Below are 22,921 nucleotides of genomic sequence, written 5' to 3'. Positions count from 1 at the left end.
GATTTTTTGGTTTTTCAAAATCAATTTATTTTCTATTTCCAGGAACAAAAACACTTCTTATGTCAGCCACCAGCTGTACACCGCAACCAAACAAGGTTAATAAATACTACATATAGATTATTTTCGATATATACACACACACACACACACACATGTACATACCCACTCACACATCCATACCAACTGTCGTATCTCAAATTACAGGTTAAAAATCAGTTCCCCTTCATCCCCAAGGGTGCATAGAATCCCCGCAACAGCCCATATGCGGCTAAATGTCATCAAATTGTCCATCATTTTGTAGTAGGCGTGTTCTACTCTGAGTCTGGCTTTCAGAAATCCAACCAGCATTGGCGCCGGATGCACGCTACCAGTGTCCAGTGCTTGGTTCCTCCGTGTCAGCCAAATGGCTAGCTTTGCAGAACCAGAGACAAAGTTTACCAGGTTGTGTACAGCTTTTTCCTTTGCAGAATATTTCGGACCATAAATGAACAAACCAAAAGAAAATACCTCTCCCAGGCCCTGAAACCACCCTTTCAACACATTAAAAAGTGCTTCCAGCCGTGGACACTGAACAAATAAATGTTCCAGTGTTTCAGCTTGGGAGCAGAACGTACACCCCTCCCCCAGCTCCGGATCAAGGTGCGCTCTGTATCTGTTTGTAGCTATCGCCCCGTGCACTAACCTCCACTGGAGGTCTGCTGTCCGTTTTTCAATGGGCAGCTTGTACAAGGCCCGCCAGCTGCCTTTCGGAGAAGCCTCTGGCTCCAATAGCCCAGTCCACCTCGACTCTCTAATCTCTTCCAGAGAGTGCAAATTACGAACCTTTACACAGGTCTGGTAGACAGACTTTTTTCCCACAGTCTGAAAGCTGTCTAGGTGAGGAGTTGGGAAGGACAACAACTGACCACGCCTCTCCTGCCACTCCCCAACAGCTGGGCTGATGAATAAGGAGGGGAAACTGTATTCCGAGTCATCACTCCACTGGTCACACAGAGTATTGTTGCTTGCAAAGACTCTCATGGTTTGTGGCAGGGCGGCACAGACCTCCTCCAACACTTTGTTTATCAGTCTGGTAGAGTTGATATTGCTGTTCGCTCTCAGGGTATCCACCGATGTTGCTGTCATCTTTATCAGATGGCCCAGTTTGGTGCATCCAGCTCGTCTCAGGTTGTCTCTGAGGCTGGCAGACTGCAGTGTTTCCGACCTCATAAAGTCATTGAAGAACAGCGGTTCCTCAAACAGCCACAAACCAGGTGTTCCATTGTTTTCTCTACTGACATGAAAAATCTGCCATGCATCAAACATTGATTTGTAGAACGGGGTCAGCCCGGTGAGATCCATGTCCTCCGTTCTTAAAAGGAAGAGATGTTTGTCGTAGCCCAATCTTCCAGCTCTCCTCAGCAGCAGACTAGCCGCATCAACCCACCTCGGCCCACAGTTGTACAGTAGTCTTTGAGCTGCCCGAAGGCGAAAAGCGGCAATTTTGGACTTGATGTCCACCAGTCCCTGTCCTCCTTCCACCACCGGCAGATAGAGGACTGCTGCCCGAACCCAGTGTTTGCCAGACCAGAAGAAATCCAGTATGGCTCTTTGTAGTTCCTCAATTAGTCCTCTCGGTGGCGTCAGAGCCGTAAGCCTGTGCCAGAGAGTCGAGGCAACCAGACTGCCGGCAACCAAAGCTCTTCCCCTATAGGACAGCTGGGGTAGCAACCATTTCCACTTAGACAACCGAGCACACACCTTCTCCTTCACTCCCTCCCAGTTTTTTGTTAGAAACACATCGCTACCCAAAAATACACCCAAAACTCTTAACCCCTCCTTCCCCCACTCAAGACCACCAGGCAGACTTGGTATTGCTTGCCCTCTCCACTGTCCCACCAACAAAGCCTCGCTCTTTTCCCAGTTCACCCGTGCAGAGGAAGCCTTACAATACAGTGACAGTGCTTCTTGTAAAGAAGAAACATCTTGTTGATTAGAGACCAACACATTTACATCATCTGCATATGCAGAGACTATGAGGGAGTACTCGGGATCTGGGAAGCCAGGCAGCGAGAGGCCACTGATCTTACCCCTCAACCTGCAAAGCAAAGGCTCTATGGCCAGACTGTATAACTGCCCAGAGATTGGACAGCCTTGTCTTATCCCCCGCTGTACCTGGATTGGTCTGGTCAGCCCTGTCCCCATCTTTATCATGCATTGTGCACCATTATATAATAGGCTGAGCCATGCAATAAACCCATCACCTAAACCAAAAGCTCTTAAAGTGTCAAATAAATAAGAGTGATCTACCCTATCAAAAGCTTTCTCTTGATCCAAAGAAACAATTCCACAATCAAACTCATATTTTTTACATACATCCATAACATCTCTTATCAGAAAAATATTGTCCATGATTGTCCGATCTGGTATACAGTACGTTTGGTCTCTGTGGACAATCATCTCCAAAATGTTTTTTAGTCTGTTGGCTAAGGCTTTTGAAAGTACCTTGTAGTCTGTGCACAGGAGAGCAACGGGCCTCCAGTTTTTAAGTAAGGCCAAATCTCCTTTCTTTGGCAGCAGGGAGATTACTGCTCGCTGACAAGAGACAGGAAGTGAACCTGTTCTCAAACATTCCAAAAGGACGCCATGTAGGTCCGGACCAATGATGCTCCAGAATCTCCTTAGCAGATCATTGGAGAGACCATCAATCCCTGGCGCTCGTCCTGATGCCATCTGGTTCACCGCTTCTGTCAGCTCCTGCAGAGTTAGCTCAGAGTCGAGGGCAGTTTTCTCCTCTTGGCTAAGCTGGGGTAGTCCCTGCAGCAGCTCCTCACGGGACTCCATGCAGCAACTTTCCTCACCAAACAGGTCGGTGTAAAAAGCTGACGCCTGGCTCCTCATCTCGCCTGGACAGGTGGTTATTCCGCCCCCTGGGAGTCTAATGCAGGTGAGCTGTCTTCTTTGTGCAACTGATCTTTCAAGATCGAAAAAGAAAGCAGTTGGTGCATCCATGTCTGTTAGATGAAGCAGCCGGGACCTCACGAGAGCTCCCTTAACCCTCTCCTGCAGGTATGAGCTCAATTTCAACTTTTTTTCCTTCAGTAGTGTTTGACCTGTGGTGGAATCTGCAACTAAGCCCTCCTCTATGTTTATAATGCTAGCCTCCAGTTCTTGAATGACTGCTTTAGCTGTGGCAGTGGAGTATGAGGTGTACTGTTGGCAAAACACACGAATTTGTGCCTTGCCTATCTCCCACCAGAGCTTTAAAGAACTGTAATCTGTTTTTTTATTTTTCCACTGGCGCCAAAACAGCTCAAAAGCTTTACAGAACGCAGTGTCTTGCAGCAGTTTGTTGTTAAAACACCAGTAAGATTTAACCCTCTCCCCTGGTGAAATTACTAACTCTATGCTAACCAGATGATGGTCTGAGAAACCAACCGGGCTAATGATGCTGTCACTTAGTCTGGCTCGAAGGTTTTGGGATATAAGCAACATGTCTAGTCTGGCTGCCGTCACCCTGTTTTCTCTGACCCTCATCCATGTATATTGTCTGGCTGTTGGATGCTTTAACCTCCAGGTGTCAACCAGATCTTGCTGTTTAATAAGACTGTTAAGGGTCTGCGCTGACTGGGGGTGAGGTTCTTCACTGGTCCGGTCCTTAGTAAAATCTAGAGTACAATTGAAATCACCTCCGACAATTAGCTGATCCTGCTGATAGTTTTTAAGTTCGTTTTCTAGTAACTTAAAAAAGCGTACTCTCTCTGCACCTTGATTAGGGGCATAGACATTCACAAAAACCAACACTGTATTTTCTATTTCTGCTTTTACTAATAACAACCGCCCCTTCACTAATTCTGTAACGGATAAGATGGTTGCATTTATTGTTTTGGTGAACATTACAGCTACTCCTGCAATGAAGTTGGAGCCATGGCTTAAGGCATGAGGACCCCTCCACCATAAACCCCAGTCTACTTCATCACTCGATGTTGTGTGTGTTTCCTGCAAAAATAACACATCAATGTGTTTTTGAGCCGAGATCTCTGCTATAACAGCTCTTTTTTTACTTTCTCTTCCCCCGTTAATGTTAAGTGACCCTATTTTTAATTTCCTCATAGAAAAGTCAGAAAAGAAAATAATCAGGAAAAATACAGAAATCAGTGAAGAAGAAAACACCAAGTGATGCATGATTATTTTACAGTGCTCCTCGTCTGTCTCGTTGTTTTTCCTTTAACCTGTTTCCTCAGGGTTGTCATGTGTTTTTTCAGACGGAAACGTTTCTTCTCGTCGAGCTGATCCAACCCATACTGTCTTTTCAGAAACGCCACCGATCTAATAAATTTTTCTGTATCATCAAAATACTCTTCCACTTTGGCTACTCTCGCATAGGTTACGTCAAGAAAGTTGTTTATTTCTTCCAAAGTGTAGAGGGAGATATCTCTAGCTGGGGTCCCAAAAGATGCTACACTCTCTAGGTCTGACTCCTCCTCCATCTCTTCACCTGGGGCCTGACTGGCTGGCAGACTCTGTCCCTCATCGTTGTTCACACAGTGATCTGTGGCACCTGAGGGACCTGCCTCCTCAACATGTGGCATTTCTGCAGCTGCAGACTGGGAGGATTTCTCTAGGTCCTCAGACACACGCAATTTCTTGGACAGACTCTGCCCCTCTGACTTCTCTGCTTCAGGCTGTGAACCGCCCCCCCCACTCACTGCATCACCGCCACTTAAGGCTCTGCCGCGAGTGGGCTTTGACACTCCAGCGCGAGGAGCGTCCTCCGCTGCGGCGCCGGGCGCTGTTTCCGGTTCAGCGCCGGCCGCCGCCCCGGTCCCCGAGCCGCTCGGCTCAGTTTCCGGTTCGGTGCTCGGTGCCGCCGCGGCCCCCGAGCCGCCAGGTGCAGCCGCTGCTTCGGTGCTATGCGCACCTGCCGCCCCCTCGGCAGTGGCAGCGGCAGCGGCAGCCGCCGCATCCTCCGCCCCTTTGGCAGCGGCAACGGCAGCGACAGCCGCCGCATCCGCCGCCTCCTCAGCAGTGGCAGCGGCAGCCGCCTCCGGGCCGCTGCCACTGCCACCTGCCGCTTCACCGGCCCGCTGATGGTGCGGACAGGAGGAGCGCTTGTGCCCCACATCCCCGCAATCAAAGCACTTAAAGCTCCCGGAGCTGGCGTACACCATGTAGAACCCGTCCCCGTGCTTCACTCTGAAGGAGACCTCCAGAGAGTTCGTGGTGGATGACAGGAACATAAACGCCTGCCGTCTCAGGGACTGTACATGTCTCAATTTGGGATCCTTGCAACCGAGATTTAACGTTCTGAACCCGCTAGAAAATTTACCGAATCTGCTGAGCTCGGATCTTAAGATCTCATTTGAAATAAAAGGCGGAACTCCGGATACCGTGATCCGAGTTGCGGGAACCGACAGCGGGTTCACCTGCACGAAGCCGTCCCTGATAAACACTCCACTGGCAATCAGCTGGTGCACCTGTGGTTCCTCCTTGAGAAATACCACCACCGCTTTGCTCATTCTGGAGGCATAAACTACATTATCATGTCCCACCTGTTCTCCAACAGCCAGCAGGACTTCCTCCACCTTAACGTTGTCCCCCGGCGGGACTATTCTGACTCCCTGCCGGAGTGACGGAGGTGGCGTCTCCGTGGACGCCATTCCTCCAGAGACCCCCAACAAACCCGCGGTCTGTCGTTGCCACTTGAAAACGATAATAAAGAAAAGGCTTACCTTATCATGCAGATAGGAAATGAGAAACAAAAACCAAGGAAATCCCAGTAAACAGGCAAACCCAGTTCAAATTCTCCGCGCCACCCACGCGTCCACCACCACCACTCACTCACACCGGAAACGGAAAGAGAGAGAGGAGAGGAGAGGAGAGGAGAAAAGTCATGAAAAAATAACTGAAATTATTCCCATTATGGTTTTAATATTAGTTGCTAATGGAATAATCCAGTTTACATGTTACAGAGCATAGTCTGATTATGACTCACACCAATATTACATCCACTACGTCATACTTCCGATGTTCCTGCCAGAATTTTTTAACCTCAGCTAATAGTTTAATGTTAGATACTGTTAAACCCTTTCAAGTTTTTCATATCTAAATTTGCTAAAGCTTTAACTCCTGTCATTTGTGTCTTCAAGCAATTAACTGCCGTATGTCTTTGTCACAAAATACTATGAAAACTCCAATATGACAATCAAGACGTATAGGTGTCTCCATAATGTGACCAAGGTATGTGGTAGTAGTATAGGAGAAGTTTTAGCTTTTTAGGAGCATTATTGTTTTGTTATTACTATAAACTCACCAGCAGGGTGACTTTTTCCCTACAAACTCTGATGCTCTACACTGTAAACTTACAAAACCAATTGTAACACAATCGCAAACACACTCACCAGAAGTACAGAGAGCAGCTCGTCCACATAGATCCTCTCTGTAGCGATCAGCTCCTTCATAATGTGGCTAGAGACCGTGAGAATTCACAAAAACAATGAGCAAAAAAAAAGTCTACAACGTGCACTGTAGCATGACACACAACACATACAGCTGCAGGTTAACAGTCAGGTGAGACGTACCGCGTCACCTGCTCTGGATTGTCCTCCACTTCTGAATCCGTCTCGGGGTTCGAGCCATACAAACAGCTCCGGTTGCCTTGGTAATCGTGCATCACCTCGATCTGACAAAAGACAAAAGACACACACAACCCTCTCAGCATGGACAGGTTGTTTTTTGGCACATTTCAAAAGCCCATTACATTTACAGTGTAGATATTTTAAAACAATTTACATTATTGAGCTTGCATGATTCTAGGGATGGCAATTCAAAAAATATCTGAAATATCATGATTGTGATAAAAGTTAAAACTCATGTTCCCCAGATGCTGAATCCACAGCCCACAGGTTGGCAGAACAGCTACAGTATTTAAAGCCCTTTTTTTTTACATTTTGGTACTTTTAGCAACACAATAAATCCTCCAATAGATGTCCTCCCCTCACAAATAGAAATCTCACACGCACCTTGCGCTGGTTGTTGTTCCTCCTCGCAGCTCTCTTTCCAGGGAGAAGGTCAAAGGAAAACTTGGAGTTCAGGACGTTTAAGTCGACGCCTGCAGAGAGTTTGACGGAGCAAAGAGAAAAAGCAGAAAAAGATGGCTCATGTGTAAAAGTCCATGAGATGGCATCTAATTTGTATGACTTACACTCCAGATGATGGGAGAAATGGGATGAGACAGTTTTGCAAGTTTTAAAGAAACATAAAACGGCAGAAACCAATTGAAAAATTCTGAAAACAAGCAAAACTGGACTGAAACTTGTTCCTGAATTGTTTTCATGAGAGAACTCAGGAGGAAAAGAGGCTGGTACCATGTTTGGGGGAGAAAAGCGGTGACTTGCAGCGCTGCGAGGGCTGGTCGGGCTCCGGCCTCGGGGCCACCAGCTGGATGGGTCTGACCTGCACTTCCGCCAGCCTCCTCAGACACTGCTCTCTGTTTCTGATCATCGACTGCATCGAGGTCAGCTTCTCCGTTACCATGGAGATCTGGGACTAGAGAGGTGTAAGAAGTGTAAGTCGAGGTGAAATTGTGGTTCTTCTGTAGTTGGTGTCAGTAGCTGTGGTTCACCTGCAGCTGTGGAGTCAGTATGGCTTCAAACTCCAGGCTCAGGGTGTCCTGGCTGTTAGTCAGAACGGATGGCGCCCTCTCCTGGTGAAACCTCAGGTACTGCAGTGCGTCCTGGGCTCCCTCTTTAGTTTGGAACTTGTCCACCATCTGACTCGCCAGCAGATAGGCTCCTTCATCACACCAACGCAGCGCCTGCACAGAAACAAACAACACAACACTAGAAAAGACACGTGAAGGACTCGTTGAGATGTTTCTTAAAGGAATACAAAATTAAGAAGAAAGAAAAGATTCACCGGATGAACTTTGCAAATTGTCTTTGGGCGGTTTTGGATCGGTAGTTTTCTTTAAGAAGCACAAATCCAAGATGCAGAACAGAGTGTGGTGGCCTTTCGCATTTGTGAGACTTTGACTTTGTCTCTAATATTTTGACACTAACATACAGCTTACAGTACCTGTGGTTCATGCTGAACCTGCATTAACAACGACGCACGGAAGAAAACACCAGTGAAAACGGGAATGCAAAACAATTCATGATGCTTTGATTTTTATTTCACATGTAAATCTGTGAGCAAGTGCGTCACAGAGCATTTCTCACGTCCTCAAGCCGGTGCAGCAGGTCTCTCGCTCGGGTGAGCGAGGCCCGCTTGGTGCGCATGGCGCTGGTGATGACATCACAGTGATGTCGCAGCTCGTTGCAGTGCTGGACGATGAGCGCCAGGGCGTAGTGGCTACTGGCAGCCAACTGGTGACCGTGCAGGATCACCACGTGGGCACGAGCCATCTCTTCCTGATAACACACACACACACAAACACAGACACACAAACATCAAGGTTTCGGTTTCAAATTGAACTAAAAATGAACTAAACTAAACATTTGTGTATTATTAAATGAAATGTTGCAACTTTAAAATCTATAAAAACTATTGTTTCTCTTATTAAAACAAAAGGTAGATTTCCAAGCAAAGAAAATGGTGCACCCAACCCATTTTGGCTCCTGTGTGTGTGTGTGTGTGTGTGTGTGTGTGTGTGTGTGTGTGTGTGTGTGTGTGTGTGTGTGTGTGTGTGTGTGTGTGTGTGTGTGTGTGTGTGTGTGAGACCTGCCTGAGTATGCTTGTCCAGCGTCTCCAGGTCTTTCAGTAGTTGTTCTGTTTGAACCAATGTGGTTCCCGCAGACGGGATCCCCTTCTCCTGGGCAGAGAGTCGCTCCAGCACCTCCTCCATCTACGCACACAGACACACACACACACACAGTTTATCGTCACAGCAGCGTAACACTGAGAAAACACAGACGTGATTCATCAAAGACAGACACAGGCCCAAGTCATCGTACCTGCTGGAAACTGATTTCATACTGCAGCAGCTGGAGGTACTGCTGCAGCTTCAGGTGATGTTTCTCAAAGAAGCCATCAAACGCCTCCTCCATGTCTCTGAGCTGAGCCAGGAGCCTAAAACAAACGCACACAAAGTGACAAGAAAACTGTCTACATGCTCTCATCTACTGTTTATTCCTTTCTTTCAATACCACGTGTATTCACTGACACTGAAAATATATCCAGCGATAACCTGAGCTCTGGTTGTGATGTTGTGCAGTGTCCACGTTACTCCACTGTACCTCTGAACAGTCTTCATATCTCCCTGTATTTCCCTCTCCTCCTCTGCGTCTCTCTGGGAGGACTTGAGAGTTTCCAGGTTGGACAGCAGCAGGCGTCCCTCTTTCAGCACATTGCGGATATCATCCTGAATCAACGACAGACGGGAAATCAAAACAGGCCGCCGCACGAAGCCAGAGCAAATGCAGAAAACTGGAAAAGAGAGAGAGAAGTAACCTTCATCTGTCTGTATCGGTGAGTGTGTGAGTGCAGCAGGAACTCGATGGCGTTCGCTTCATCCGGAAGTTCGGTCTCAGACAGCTCCGATCCGAAGCCCTGCAGCAGCTGAGCAATCTCCTTCACTGTCACCGCAAAGGTCTCAATGGACTGCACGCACACACACACACAACACACACACACACACACAACACATACACACACACACACACACACACACACACACACACACACACACACACACACACACACACAGCGTACATGAAGCCATCCTCTCCCTTTACATCAAGACGGAATTCTCTCACTGACATAACATTGATCACAGTTCTTTAGAAGATGTTTTGCTTCCACAGCAGTTCGATGATTCTAGTAATTCAGAAGCACTGACTCTTGTTAAGTTGTTTGTTGAATTCTTTCATTTCACCTCTTTAGTCCAGAGTGGGCACCTCGTGCTAACACAGCTTTAACCTACAGTAGAGCAGCATTAGAAGTTTGTACCGTGCGAAGGACGATCCAGTCACTTTGACAATATTCCACTTTTGCAGTAAAGTCTGAGGTCAGGTGGTTTTCATCGATGTAGCGCAGAAGTTCCCCGACTGAACGTAGCATCACCACCTGGAAACAGAGAGAAACAAGGCATCACACAGCCAATTTTAACCTCTGGAGTCGGCCTCTTCACACATTACTAACATAACTATATTTCTATGTCATGTAGAGAGAAGTGTTGATGTGAAGGTTGTGTGTGTCAATTAGGGCTCTTTGCAATAAAATTATATTTGTAAATAAACTGTCATAGCTTTATTGCTTGCATTTATTTGTTGCACTCGTGTGTATAAATACTGAAACAATATTTCTTACATTCTTGAACTGTAGTTCTATGGTGAGTAATTATTTCTTGCAAAAATTACAAAGATTTGTAATTTTTGTAGGGATGTCGTTTTTCTTGTGTATTTTGTTCAATGTAAATCGATAAAATGAGACCTCAGACTTATAATTGGGTCTGATAAGATAAGATAAGACTTTATTAGTCCTGAAGGACAGTCTTTTGTGAGAGAAGAGAAGAGAAGAGAAGAGAAGAGAAGAGAAGAGAAGAGAAGAGAAGAGAAGAGAAGAGAAGAGAAGAGAAGAGAAGAGAAGAGAAGAGAAGAGAAGAGAAGAGAAGAGAAGAGAAGAGAAGAGAAGAGAAGAGAAGAGAAGAGAAAAGTCTTACCGGCATCTTTAACAGGAAGTCATCCTGGCTGAAGCGAAAGCCCAGGTCAGTGCTTGAGGACGGACTGGGGGCGGAGCTTAACAAGCCGCTGGGGTGGAGCACCAAGACCAAATGCAGGTTGCCTGGAAATGAGGTCTGAAATGGAAAGTGTGATGTTGTAATATTATTAGATGCTCTAAAGACAAAGGAGCAGAGGAGGAGTAGTATTTCAAGCTCCCCTCTAGACATGTTTTTTTACAGACATTTACTAGACAATTGTATTAACTGCTTCTCGAGTTCATTTGAGGTTGAATCAATAACATTCATAGCCACTAGATGTCGCACTTGCACCAGCATCTCACACCAAAACCACTGCAGACTGTATATAAAGATGGACGACAGCACCATAGTGAAGCCAAACTATCTCCAAACCCCCCCTGGTGGCTGGCTGGAATACAGGTCATAAACCCTGCAACCTCCATGGTAGCAGATGGGACACGGGGAAAAAAAGCTAAAAACTTAAACTACACAAATTATATTATCATACTGATGTAAACATGTCCAAAAAAAAAAAATCTATAAGCTCCTGTCAAACATTTTGATGACAAATGAGTGATTTCTAGTTATTTCGGTGCTTTGCTAATGCTTGCACCACTCCTGTATATATATATAAATGACATTAATGAAGTCAACCTCACACTGCGGATCCATCCCCCAACAAACACATCTCTGTACTACAAGTGAAGAGAGTGAGGAAATAAGAGGAGTCTGTCGGATGTGATGTTGACAGCTGACTGGTGTTAGTCGTGGCTTCTAGCAAAGCTCAACACAGCATCAGCATCTCTCTGTGTCAATCTGGGAAGTGTTTGGGTCCCCCCCCCCACTGACTGACTCAGCTCTTCTGTGACTCTCTTCATTATCAACTGTCCTGCCTCGTGTGTGCTTGCTTGTACCACAGAATCTATTCTTCTTCCTCAGTGAACACAAAGCTGACATTACTTTGTCAGTGTCGGTCAATGAGTGAATTATTCTAAATGTGTGTTTGTAGCTCTGTTTTCATTTATTATTGCAGCACCTAAGTTTCTGGCTGTGGTAGAGATCGATTTCTATATCTATTCTGTTTATCCTTTAAGTTGCAGAGGGGCTCCAGCTCCAGGAGACATTGGGAAAGAGGCAGGGTCCACTTCCATGATCACAGGGCTTATGGACAGCGACAAACAAACACCCACACCTACGGGCAATGAAGAGTCTTCAGTTGAGATAACCTGCATGTCTTTGGACTGTGAGGGGGGGCCGGACAACCAGGAGAAAATCCACTCAGACTGAGGAAGAACATACAAACTCTTTGAACCCAGCACTGTACCACTGAGCCATCCTCAACTTAAGAACTGCAGCACACATTTGTTAGAAATACTAATCTGTGCACTATTGGAGCAATGGGGCCAAATATTACTGTGTTATTATTATGACTTTGGACAAGTGACGACCTCAAGCCTCTTAGATGTGAGATGACATGTCTATAGCCCAGATGTCTATATGTACAAAGCGTGAAGGCACCAAGGCGTGGACGACACTGAGCAGATCACCAATCTTCACTCTTTCATCACCTGCCTGACCCATTGTCCATGCATCTCTCTCTCCTCTCTTCCAAAACTGCCCACACTGTATTTTTCTCACAAGTTGTTTGGCACAGATCTTATCGCTCGAGGGGCTTTTAACCACGAAGGCGATTTTTAAACTTCCTCTCGCACTTCTCCCACTTCACCAACTGATAGACCTGAGAGGGAAAGCGCACTGATTTAAAGCAGTGTGGCTTCCACCTGGTCCCATGCAGCTATAATGGCTGTGAGGCTTGATATTCACCTGCAGAAACAAGGTTACATGTATCTCAGCACACATGGTCTTCTAACTCCCACAGCCGTCTGTACAATCACAATACACTGTCTTCCAGACTCTGTCGCTCTGAAGAACACTTTCTCCCCCAGTCACCTTCATTTCAACAGTAGCCATTAGCACAACACTAAGGTGCATGATACACATTTGTGACAATGCACCTTTACGTTGACTCATACAGCAGCCATGATGGATGCAGTTCGGTGATTTGCAGTCTGCTCAGGTCAGATCCACATGAGATGTGTGAGTATTGGACACAGATTCCCAAAGCAGTCACATAGAACTGAACAATTTGAACACATAGTTACAGACTCCAGTGACAGAGCTGCTACAGAATAACGCTGCTGTGCACCTGCAGTTACAGTCCACACACACACACACACACACACACACACACACACACACACACACACACACAAACACACACACACACACACACACACACATACACACTTGTCATTGGCCCGTCCTGGTCCCCTTCCCAGACTTTTAACACTGAATCTGAACCGGACCAGACTCCTGCAGCCATGTTAAATATCTGCAGCACTCAGATCAGAGCCCTGTGTGTGTGTGTGTGTGTGTGTGTCTGTGTATTTGTGTGTGTGTGTGTGTGTGTGTGTGTGTGTGTGTGTGTGTGTGTGTGTGTGTGTGTGTGTGTGTGTGCGTGTGAGTGTGTGCGTGTGTGTCTGTGTGTGTGTGTGTCTGTGTGTGTCTGTATGTGTGTGTGTGTGTCGCAGCACTGTCAGAACGAGCACTCTCCTCCTCTCTCTCTCTCCTCTCTCTCTCTCTCTCTCTCTCTCTCTCTCTCTCTCTCTCTCTCTCTCTCTCTCTCTCTCTCTCTCTGCTGCAGTATCCTCGCTGCGCTGTTTGGAGCCTCCCTCCTCCCACCTCCTCTCCCACCCCCCCTCCTCCCGGCGGGTCTTACCGCGGCCCGGCGGAGACGAGGGAACCCCCGCAGCGGGCTGGACTCGGCCATGGCTCCTCGGCTGTTCTCCCTCCGGTTCCTCAGGAGTCTGCGGCGGGACGCGGACGCTGCGTGTCGGGAGCGAGCAGCGGTGGCACGGTCCCGTCCCCCCCCCCCCCCCCCCCTCCACTGCAGTGTCCGGGCGGGCCGAGCGGAGCTCCTCCGGAGCAGGATGATGGGGTGGTGGGGGGGTTCCGCTCACCAGAATAAACTATGAATCCATTCTTAAATCCAATCTGTCCACAGAATAATTAAAAACTGTGAAGATCCGTCTGATGTGACTCCTCCTGGGCTCTCTGGATCTGAACTTGGGTTTCTGTCTCTTCTTCTTGATTCATTTTAAAGATTGAGACTGCACCACGCTTCAATTTAAAGTGAGAGATAGACTGAAGTGTTTACTGGATCCGCTAGATGGCGCTCGGAGCTCAGGAGCTGCTGAGGAGCCGACCATAGACTGTATGGAGCCGACTCATGCTTCACCTTGAGAAGTGGGCAGATTAAAGGGAGAGTTCACCGGCAAATGAAAATTCGCTCATTATCTACTCACCACTATGCTGATGGAGGGGTGGGTGAAGTGTCACTTTTGGAGTTTCAGGGATAAACTTTGTTTCAGCCAAATGCAATACAATTGAAATAACTATGGATAAATTCGTTATACATGCCTCCATCCTCCTGTGGTGTCAGCGAAGTGTCTCTAAAACCCCGAAAATTTGATTTGACTCGAATTGGCTTCACCTTAATAAGCAGGACATCTCTCAGTGTTTTTGTCAGCCGGAGTTTTCTTTCTTCACATCAGTTTCAGTGAAATCAAATGAATAATACTAGTGCATGTTTTATATTGAGATTGTTATTTGGATTTGATTCTGTAAATTTGTGTCAGATGTTTTTGATTGAGATGAACACCCCACTAAGACTTTCGGATAACGCTTGATCAGGCCAGTGTAGTTGCAGTCTTTTCCTCTCTCCGTCTGATATTATTCATGCAACAATAAACATGACCTTTTCTCACTCGGTCACGGTTTAGTGAGGGAGATCTTCCTCATGGAGAATCATTGAGTTGTGCCTGGGTTGGCTGACAAAAGGTCAAGAGCCAGAGAAGCCGGACAACTTATTGGATATAATCCGTGCTGTAGACAAAACAGTGATTACAATGGAACAGGAACTGACTTTTAATGTTTTATTTTAACTTCCCCGGAACACAAATAGACGTGATTAGACGTTTCTTCCCCTTATGGAATCAGTTGTTACACAATGCTTCATGCTCAGCTTCTATGTTTTGAGTTAACTAATACCTCAGCTAAGGTCATTACAACACAGTGATCTTTGCCATGTGCAGCATCCCGGTGTCCAAGAGGTCAATCTGCTGACCATGAGTCCAGCTGAGGCCTTTAGTCACATCACGTTAACTGTTGAATTAAATTAAATTAAATTAATAATAATATTAAATGGAGTTTCCCTCAGTTGTCACTTCCTGTAGAGTATTAAATAATACAGTTTTAAGCCACTTTTACCTGGTCCTTATCACTGCCGCCCAAATAAGGATCCAGTCTCTGTATCCAACATCACCTCTGATAGCAAAATATTCCACTTTCTGCAAGAGAGATCTTAAAGGTCCAAGGGCATTCTGCCTAATCTCCAGCATGCTACTGAGAAAGAGTTGGATAAGTCAGATTAGTTTGACGGTGCCGGCGGTGCTCCCATCATCCGCACCGTAAGAAGACGGGGAATCCTTAATCTGCCCAGATCAGACAAGCTGAGAACGTCCATCACTGCATCACGAAGAGCTGAGAAGATGCAGCTGTTGACTTACACTCCATCATCCAATAATAAGATTAATAATAATAATAATGGCTTTTGTGGATCATTTATACAATAGCAAAGAAATATCTAATTTGCTGGCAGGACAAATGTGATTTATGTATTGATGAATGATCAATAATATAAATAATAACAACAACAATAATAAATATAATAATATAATAACAACAACATACTATATATATAACTTTTTGAAAAGTTACAAGTTACAATGTTCTTAATAAAAAATTTGATTTATAAGAGCAGTTATTTACACAAGAGAAATAAAACGATCATAAAATAGAAGGGGGATACAATTAAGTAAAACAAAGTAAAACTAAACACATATGTCAAACATTAATAAAAGCTTTCTGAGCAAATATGTTTTAAGAAGAGGAAATAAAGATGTTGCCTGTCTCCTCTTATCCGCTCCACAGTCTGGGCCCTGTTAACCTCAGCCCCCGGCCGTGATCTGGAAATAACCATCAGAGCTCTATTCTATCTAAAGCCTATTGAACACCCGGCACATACGGAGGCTTAATAAGTCCTCAATATAGTTTGTAGTGAGGCTATTTATTGTTTCAAAAATGATGCAAAGAATTTGGCAAGGATGTGTTAACACCGGGGCACCAGTGTTCCCCACCAGTCGGAGTCAGGGAAGTGACAATAAGAGATTGTTTTCGAGCTGACATAGATCAGGCTAATAATAGCAATTCCAAAGGCTAATATTAAACAACACAATAACCCCTCTGTCAAGGCACGTCCAAACAAAATCACAACAATCACTCTCGAAGAAATTATGTTAACATACAAAGACCAAGATTTATTTTCCACTCACACTAGTTACCTAAAGGTAACTTCTTTGGATTGTTTGGCTTGAGGAGATGCGGATGGGGATTATCAGCCTTCTACAACAGCGGCCTCGTGTCACTGTGCAGTTGTATAGTCTGTCTCTGTGATTTAGCTGGCTCGTATTTTTAAACCCTTTGTAGTCCTAAAAGGACACCAGCTGATTCCTTAACTAGATTAGGAGGCAGTAACAACCGGGTTAAATCCGAATGATGCACAGAGTGAGGCTGCACGTATAAAAGGGGAGATCAACTGTTGGGGAGAGCACACTCAACACACCCTGACGCACACCACCAAGATCCCAGACCACTGAGGAGAGGTAAGGATGGATGGATGGATAGATGGATAGATGGATAGATGCTGCCTAACTTTTCACTTGGCGTCTGAAATGCATGATTTAACTTTTTGATCAGATAACGCAGATTAGGAAAAACTATAGGATCATATTTATTAGATTAAATTAAAAATGATGATGGGTCACATTCATAGATTTGAATAACTGAGCTGAAATCACTGAGTTTATTTACACCTTCACCTCAAATGGGTATGTGGGCAGTGACCCTAATTACATATTTTGTATTTATTTAGAGTCTTTCAAAAGGCTTTTACAATCACTTTCTGCTCCAGATAAATGTGCAGGGTAAAGAAATGTGATGCACATTATGGGTTGATCATTATACCAGCCAGGCAACAAGAGTTAATAGGCCTTCGATGTTCGACCGTAGATTAAAGCTGCATTAAATATTCATGGCGGTTTGACAGTTAAATGTTTTTGCTGCTCTGATCAAGTGAAACCCGGAGTCAGAAGTCTAAGTGCAGGCAGAGAATAGATCAGTAAGATACACAAACCAACACTTTTAGTGGTTTGTTTGAAGATACACTGGTTTAAGGAGAGAATCGAAATTACGTTTATAAAGTTCCAACAGCCATTATTGTTGCTGCTAAACATATAAACGTAAACATTTGATATTTTTCATTTAGTTAATTTATATCCAGCCATGATATTAAAACAGGATGTAGGTTTTAATTATTCAGATTCCGATTTAGCTTTATTTCTCCTATACATTTGTCAAGTGCAGTTCACATTCAAATGCCCACTGCACGGTTTAGAATGCCGTCACATTTAAAAACAACAGAAGACATGATGTATTCTTTGACTTAACCAAACTCTGAAGCCATGGAAGATAACAGTGGCTACAAAATGAGCTCACGTTGCTGTTTGAACTGCAGGTTCCTGCTTCTCCAAACAAGCCACATTTCTCCTCCACATGCAGTTATACACCACAATAGTCTCTGTGCAAAATACTGCAAGTCTTTTAAGTTTAAAACCAGGATAATGCAGGGGAAAAAAACATGCTGGATATATCTCTGTATTTACGCTCTTAATCTTTTTCTAGAATATAGAACATTTTGTGACTCTTTCATTAGGTAATCACCAATTCCAGGATATTTCATCTACTTTCTACAGTGTTACATCAAGTGAGTCAATGTCCAGACTCAAATTTTCAGCATGCAATCAGATCCCCCAACGTTTGAAACATCTACCAAACTTCAATTTACCATTACATAAAGTACATTTTAATGTCTGCTCAGTGTTGAACCTGGGTGTGTTACGCTTCAAGTTGAGGCTGAAGACTGTTAGTGTGTGGAAATCAAATAAAAAAAGGTTTTTAATTGATTTATTAGGTTCTCCGGGTAAATATTGTGCAAATTCACACATACATGATCGATTGGACAGTAGAAGTTGTAAATAAAGAAGCACATTAACACGATTGATGGCACATCAGCTAATTTTCAAATCTGTAATGAACAACCGAGAATCAAACGCTCGCAGCCCTTTAAACCTTCCTGGTATAATCCACATTACACAGTTACTGCATTGTGGGGCTGCTGTCAGGACTTAATGTCTCCTATCTATTTAACTGTCCTTGAATAGTCCACTCAGGCACCAGCTTTGGCAGCATTGAGGAAAACACTCTGTGACATAATCATGAGTGCCATGTAAATCTGGCCCAAGAGTTCGGCGTGAGGCCCGGTCTGTTGAAAGGTGGGGGGGCAGGTAGCAAACACAGGGTAACGGATAACGGCTTTGGCTCAAGAGCCTTTACACTGATGTTGTAATCTTATCCCAACGGATTAACCTACCATACCCTCCTTAACAAAGCATCGCTCCGGCTGCCAGAGAGCTGACAGCTAGTGAGGGATCAATGACTTAATCACAACGTTTGATCGATGCTGCAAGTGACTGAAAGTTCATCACCTGTTTTTCTCTTCCCACAGAAAAACACTTCCAGAGATCCTCCAGATATGGCGAAGTAAGTGTTGAAAAAGTTTGAGAAAAGTTGAGATGTAGGCCAGTTTTTCTTGTTATTGTGCCGCCTTTGTCATTGTAGTTGAGTGTCACAGATTTCGATTTCGGGGTCAGCCAACTCCACTAAAAGAGACAAGCAGTTATAAAGTGTTTATTTAAGGTTTTGTAAAGGCTTAGTCAACCAATTTGCCCCGATAAATGTGGTCTCAGACAGTAGAACAGGTAATGAGCTATTTGGGATCACACTGGTAATCAGCAATTAAGGAACCCTGTTACTCCATTTGTGGCTGTGTCACCTGGGACCAGCCTCTCAATCCGGGCATGATGAGCTAAAGCTGCTCCACACTTAGGTTTTCCTAACTGGATAAAAGGGAATAAGGGATTAGAGGCCCTTCTGTTGCTCTCCAACCTTCTTTACCTTCAGGAGAACAAATCATTATTTCATCTGGTTAATCCAGTCAGTGATTCAGTCACAGGCCATCTACTGCCTTTGCTTTAGTTAAACAAGAAGTTGTGCAACTAAATTCAACGTCTTATTCATAAATATTACAGCGATCACTCCTGATAGCTAAAGTATAGAAATAGTCATCATCATCATCATCAACTAGCAGAGTAAAGCCAGTGGAGAGAAACTGTGTGTTTATATTTTAATCTTTTCAAGTCTCATCTCCTCTTTGAGTCAATCAAGCTGCACCAAATTGAACACAGTCATATATATCAGTCGTATAAATATGTCAGATTTTTTTCCCTTTTAAAATCTGTGAATCCTTCTGTGGGATATAAGTGAATATTTCACAGTGTTGGACAAAATTATAAAATAATTCCTGGATTGGCCAATTCGTCCGGATCTGTGCCTTAATCTAACAGGTTCTTTCTTGGCCCGTGTCCCATCCTTCCACTGAGTTTGGTAGTTTTTGTGTAATATTGCTGAAAGGAAACACATGGACAGGGGTGAAAACATATGAGAGAAAATGTGTAATCCTAGGTATTGACAGATTAAACACACATACTTTTATCGTGTTTCTTTCCTTGCAGAGTTTTCAAGAAGACGAGTGGAAACGGAGGAGTAAGTATACATTTCCTTATTTGTACTGAATTATTCCCTTGTTTTAATTCTGTCTTTGATTTGCCATCACTGAAAAATGAGTGAAAACATCGTCAGGGTTCAGACTTACTAAGCCGGTTTTCCTTCCTTCTTTCTCACAGCTGACCCTCTACCTGGGGAAGAGAGACTATGTGGACCATTTTAGCAAAGTGGACATAATTGGTACGTTCCTTCTACAATGTGTGTGTGCGTGTGTGTGGGTGTGTGTGTGTGTGTGCGTATGTGCAGCTTGAGAGTGATACATATCACTTCATCTGTAATATTACTACCCAAACAGATGGTGCTGTGAAGCTGAACCCAGCAGATTTTAAAGGCAGAAAAGGTAACATCAGCTTTTTTAACGATTTCACTTTTAACGCCTTAAAAAAAAATACAAATATCTTACAGAGTCAATTCGATTGGCGATGCAGGATAAACAAATAAGTGATTAAATCTAAAAACATGTGTTGGCAGTGTATGTGCAGCTGGCGTGTGCCTTCCGTTATGGCAGTGACGATCTGGATGTGATGGGCCTGTGCTTCAGGAAAGACATCTGGATCCAGCACGTCCAGATCTTCCCGGAGAACCACAAGCCCACTCTGAGCGCCATGCACGAGACGCTGCTGAAGAAGGCCGGGGAAGACGCGGTGCCCTTCTCGTTTGAGGTAGGTCTCAGGTTCCAAAGAGTCCACAGCTGGTTCGATCACCTCGTTTCATGGTCACAACACTATCAATCGTTAAAGAGCTTTTTACATCAAAAATAATAATTCAAACTTGAGGTTGTGACTAGGCCACCATGGCATATTTCTTGAACCACTTGTTTTAATAAAGGTATATTCTTAATTAATAATTAATTGATTTAATTATATTCCTATATTCTTATATTTTTATATTATTATATTATATTCTACATAATCCTAAAAAATGTACACGATAGCTTGATAATTTTAGAGCTTAAAAATGTTGTATTTGGGCAGAAAAGGTTGAGATTCAAATCTGATCTTGTGTATCTTGTATCTCATTCACCTAGTTGAATTGAATCTCTAAAAATATGCTTTATTTTGTAAGTAATCAAATAAAATAACTCTCATGTTGAGTAATAAATGTTCATCCTTCTCTCCAGATTCCCAACAACCTGCCGTGCTCAGTCTCTCTGCAGCCCGGCCCTGATGACAAGGGGAAGGTATATTTCTCTGAGATTTTTGATCACCATTCCCCTTTGCGATAAAATAATTAGCATCCCATAATGTTAGTGCATAGGCAGGTTTATTAACTGATAAGTTTTGCTCTCCAGGCTTGTGGTGTCGACTTTGAGGTGAAAACTTACCTGGCCAGGGACAGGACCGACCCTGACGAGAAGATCGAAAAGAAGTGAGTAAGCTGTTGTTTCATTTTCACTATGTCTTTGTGTTCATTCATCTGATTCAACAACGTCAGTGTTATTACTCAGAAAAAGTAACCTATTCTCTACTCTCTCCTCTCTTCTTCCGCTCTGTGTCACACTTTTTCTGACAGGGACACTGCTCGCCTCATCATTCGTAAAGTCCAGTTTGCTCCCTCTCAGGTGGGCGACGGGCCCAAAGCCGATATCTGCAAAAGCTTCATGATGTCCGACAAGCCTGTTCATCTAGAGATTTCCATGGAGAAAGATGTACAGTAGCAAAACTTCTCGTTTAAAAATGCTGAACACTTCTAAATAGGGGTTGCACACCTTTGTATTTTTTGAAGTCAACAGCTATGTGAAGAACGCCAAGTCAATGTCAACTAATTGCTGACAAGATCATTGACAAAACCAAAGGAGGAGAGAATGTTTTTCAACAATTGACAATTTTATTTGCAAAAACTTAAACCAGATGCTGACAGCAAAGAGCTCAGACACACACGTCTCGTTTATGCAGAATAATAATAACAGAAATAAGTAGTAACAACAACAATCGGGCAATAAATACTTTGCACAACTTTTTTTATTTTGTAAAAGATTTTGATTGTCAACATAGCCCTGTCATTTGCTTAGATACCCTTTGACCTTTGACTGATAAGCTCCAAAAAGTTAATCATCTTGAGATTCCCTCTCAAGTAATATTCCCACCAAGTTTGATGAAAATCCATCCAGGAATTGTTGAATTGTTTTGTACACACACACATACAGACACACATACATGTAGCTTGGCTGTGCAGCCCCTAGATCAGACAGGGAGCAGGTTATGCTAACCCTAACGCCATTCTCCATTATTAACGTGTTGTTGTCTTGTGTTGACCACAGCTCTACTTCCACGGTGAAGCGATCCCAATCAAAATCAAAGTCAACAACGAAAGCAACAAAACGGTCAAGAATATCAAAATTGTTGGTGGGTATCTGTTTGTAGAAATAACATGTCTGATACCAAGAGAAACTAAACTACTAATATTTTGTCTAACTCTGTCCTCCTGTCTTCGTCCAGTGGACCAAACCACAGACATCGTCCTCTACTCAGCAGACAAATACACCAAGGCTGTTCTCACCAAAGAGTTCGGGTGCGTGGACAGAATTGAAAGTACTGAATTCCCAGCATGCATCAAACAGCCCGTGTCACAGGGGCACTGAGAGGAGAAGTGTTCATGTGTGGGTTTGCTTTCTTCAGAGAGACGGTGGAGCCCAGCAGCACCTACGAGAACACGCTGACCATCACCCCCTTGCTGAATGAGAACAAGGAGAAACGAGGTCTGGCGCTGGACGGACGACTGAAGGACGAGGACACTAACTTGGCCTCCTCCACCGTGTAGGTGCACAAACACAGCAGGGACGACAGGAGCAGGATTTATGTGTAACTCGCTCAGTTAATGCTGGGCAGTGTAGGAATTCATGGTTGTTGACCAAAGCAATTATCTCCTCTGTGACAAAACAACTGTACACACGCGAACCCACTTTTCCAGTTTTAGATTTAGAATCTTTTTTTAAAGCATGTTGATCAGTGTCCGTGATGTTTCGTCGTCTCTGGTACTCGCAGCTATATTAAACCTTGTAATCCCTCAAATCCTTTTAATTGGTCTTTACCACAGGCTGACAAAGATTGTCGAAAAAGAGGTGATGGGAATCCTGGTTTCCTACAAGATCAAAGTTAACCTCATGGTGGCTGGAGGAGGGTAAGTTTAACACATGAAAACTCAATCATTGATTCAATGATGTGAAATTAGCCTAAATAAACTTTTGTCCCTCTTGTCTCCATGTAGCCTGCTGGGTGGCCTCACTTCCAGGTGGGTACTCTCCAGCAACAATTATGTCACAGCCATTTGACACTGATTTTTACCAAGGAACTCAGTGATTCTGATTGGCTGATTTGTTTCTCCCGCAGTGATGTCACAGCAGAGCTGCCACTGCTGCTCATGCACCCTATGCCTGAAGGTATTTCTAATATAAATAACTAG

General features: G+C 44.2%; 2 protein-coding genes across 2 annotated transcripts in view; one reads left to right on the top strand and one right to left on the bottom strand.

The window, feature by feature from the left end:
• The window catches only part of LOC133019142 (proto-oncogene DBL), a 20,925-nt gene extending 7,438 nt beyond the window's left edge, over window positions 1-13,487 (bottom strand). Inside the window, exons 1-13 of the mRNA XM_061085513.1 lie at window positions 13,437-13,487; window positions 10,640-10,774; window positions 9,928-10,044; window positions 9,430-9,579; window positions 9,216-9,340; window positions 8,934-9,048; window positions 8,705-8,824; window positions 8,199-8,390; window positions 7,604-7,795; window positions 7,347-7,527; window positions 7,002-7,090; window positions 6,561-6,661; window positions 6,381-6,447 (exon numbers count right to left, since the gene is read on the bottom strand). Of these exons, the coding sequence (XP_060941496.1) occupies window positions 6,381-6,447; window positions 6,561-6,661; window positions 7,002-7,090; window positions 7,347-7,527; window positions 7,604-7,795; window positions 8,199-8,390; window positions 8,705-8,824; window positions 8,934-9,048; window positions 9,216-9,340; window positions 9,430-9,579; window positions 9,928-10,044; window positions 10,640-10,774; window positions 13,437-13,487 (1,635 nt within the window). The remainder of the gene's footprint in view (window positions 1-6,380; window positions 6,448-6,560; window positions 6,662-7,001; window positions 7,091-7,346; window positions 7,528-7,603; window positions 7,796-8,198; window positions 8,391-8,704; window positions 8,825-8,933; window positions 9,049-9,215; window positions 9,341-9,429; window positions 9,580-9,927; window positions 10,045-10,639; window positions 10,775-13,436) is intronic.
• On the top strand, window positions 13,486-22,921 carry arr3a (arrestin 3a, retinal (X-arrestin)). Its single transcript, XM_061085296.1, has 14 exons — window positions 13,486-13,574; window positions 19,468-19,498; window positions 19,639-19,699; window positions 19,815-19,859; window positions 19,991-20,181; window positions 20,640-20,699; window positions 20,811-20,887; window positions 21,032-21,167; window positions 21,780-21,864; window positions 21,958-22,030; window positions 22,138-22,275; window positions 22,556-22,639; window positions 22,727-22,750; window positions 22,849-22,921. Exons 1-14 carry the CDS (start codon window positions 13,486-13,488, stop codon window positions 22,919-22,921), a joined length of 1,167 nt encoding a protein of 388 aa, XP_060941279.1.

Source organism: Limanda limanda, chromosome 14 (genome assembly GCF_963576545.1).
Source record: "Limanda limanda chromosome 14, fLimLim1.1, whole genome shotgun sequence".
NCBI lineage: Eukaryota > Metazoa > Chordata > Actinopteri > Pleuronectiformes > Pleuronectidae > Limanda > Limanda limanda.
This window is presented reverse-complemented; position numbering and strand designations above follow the sequence as displayed.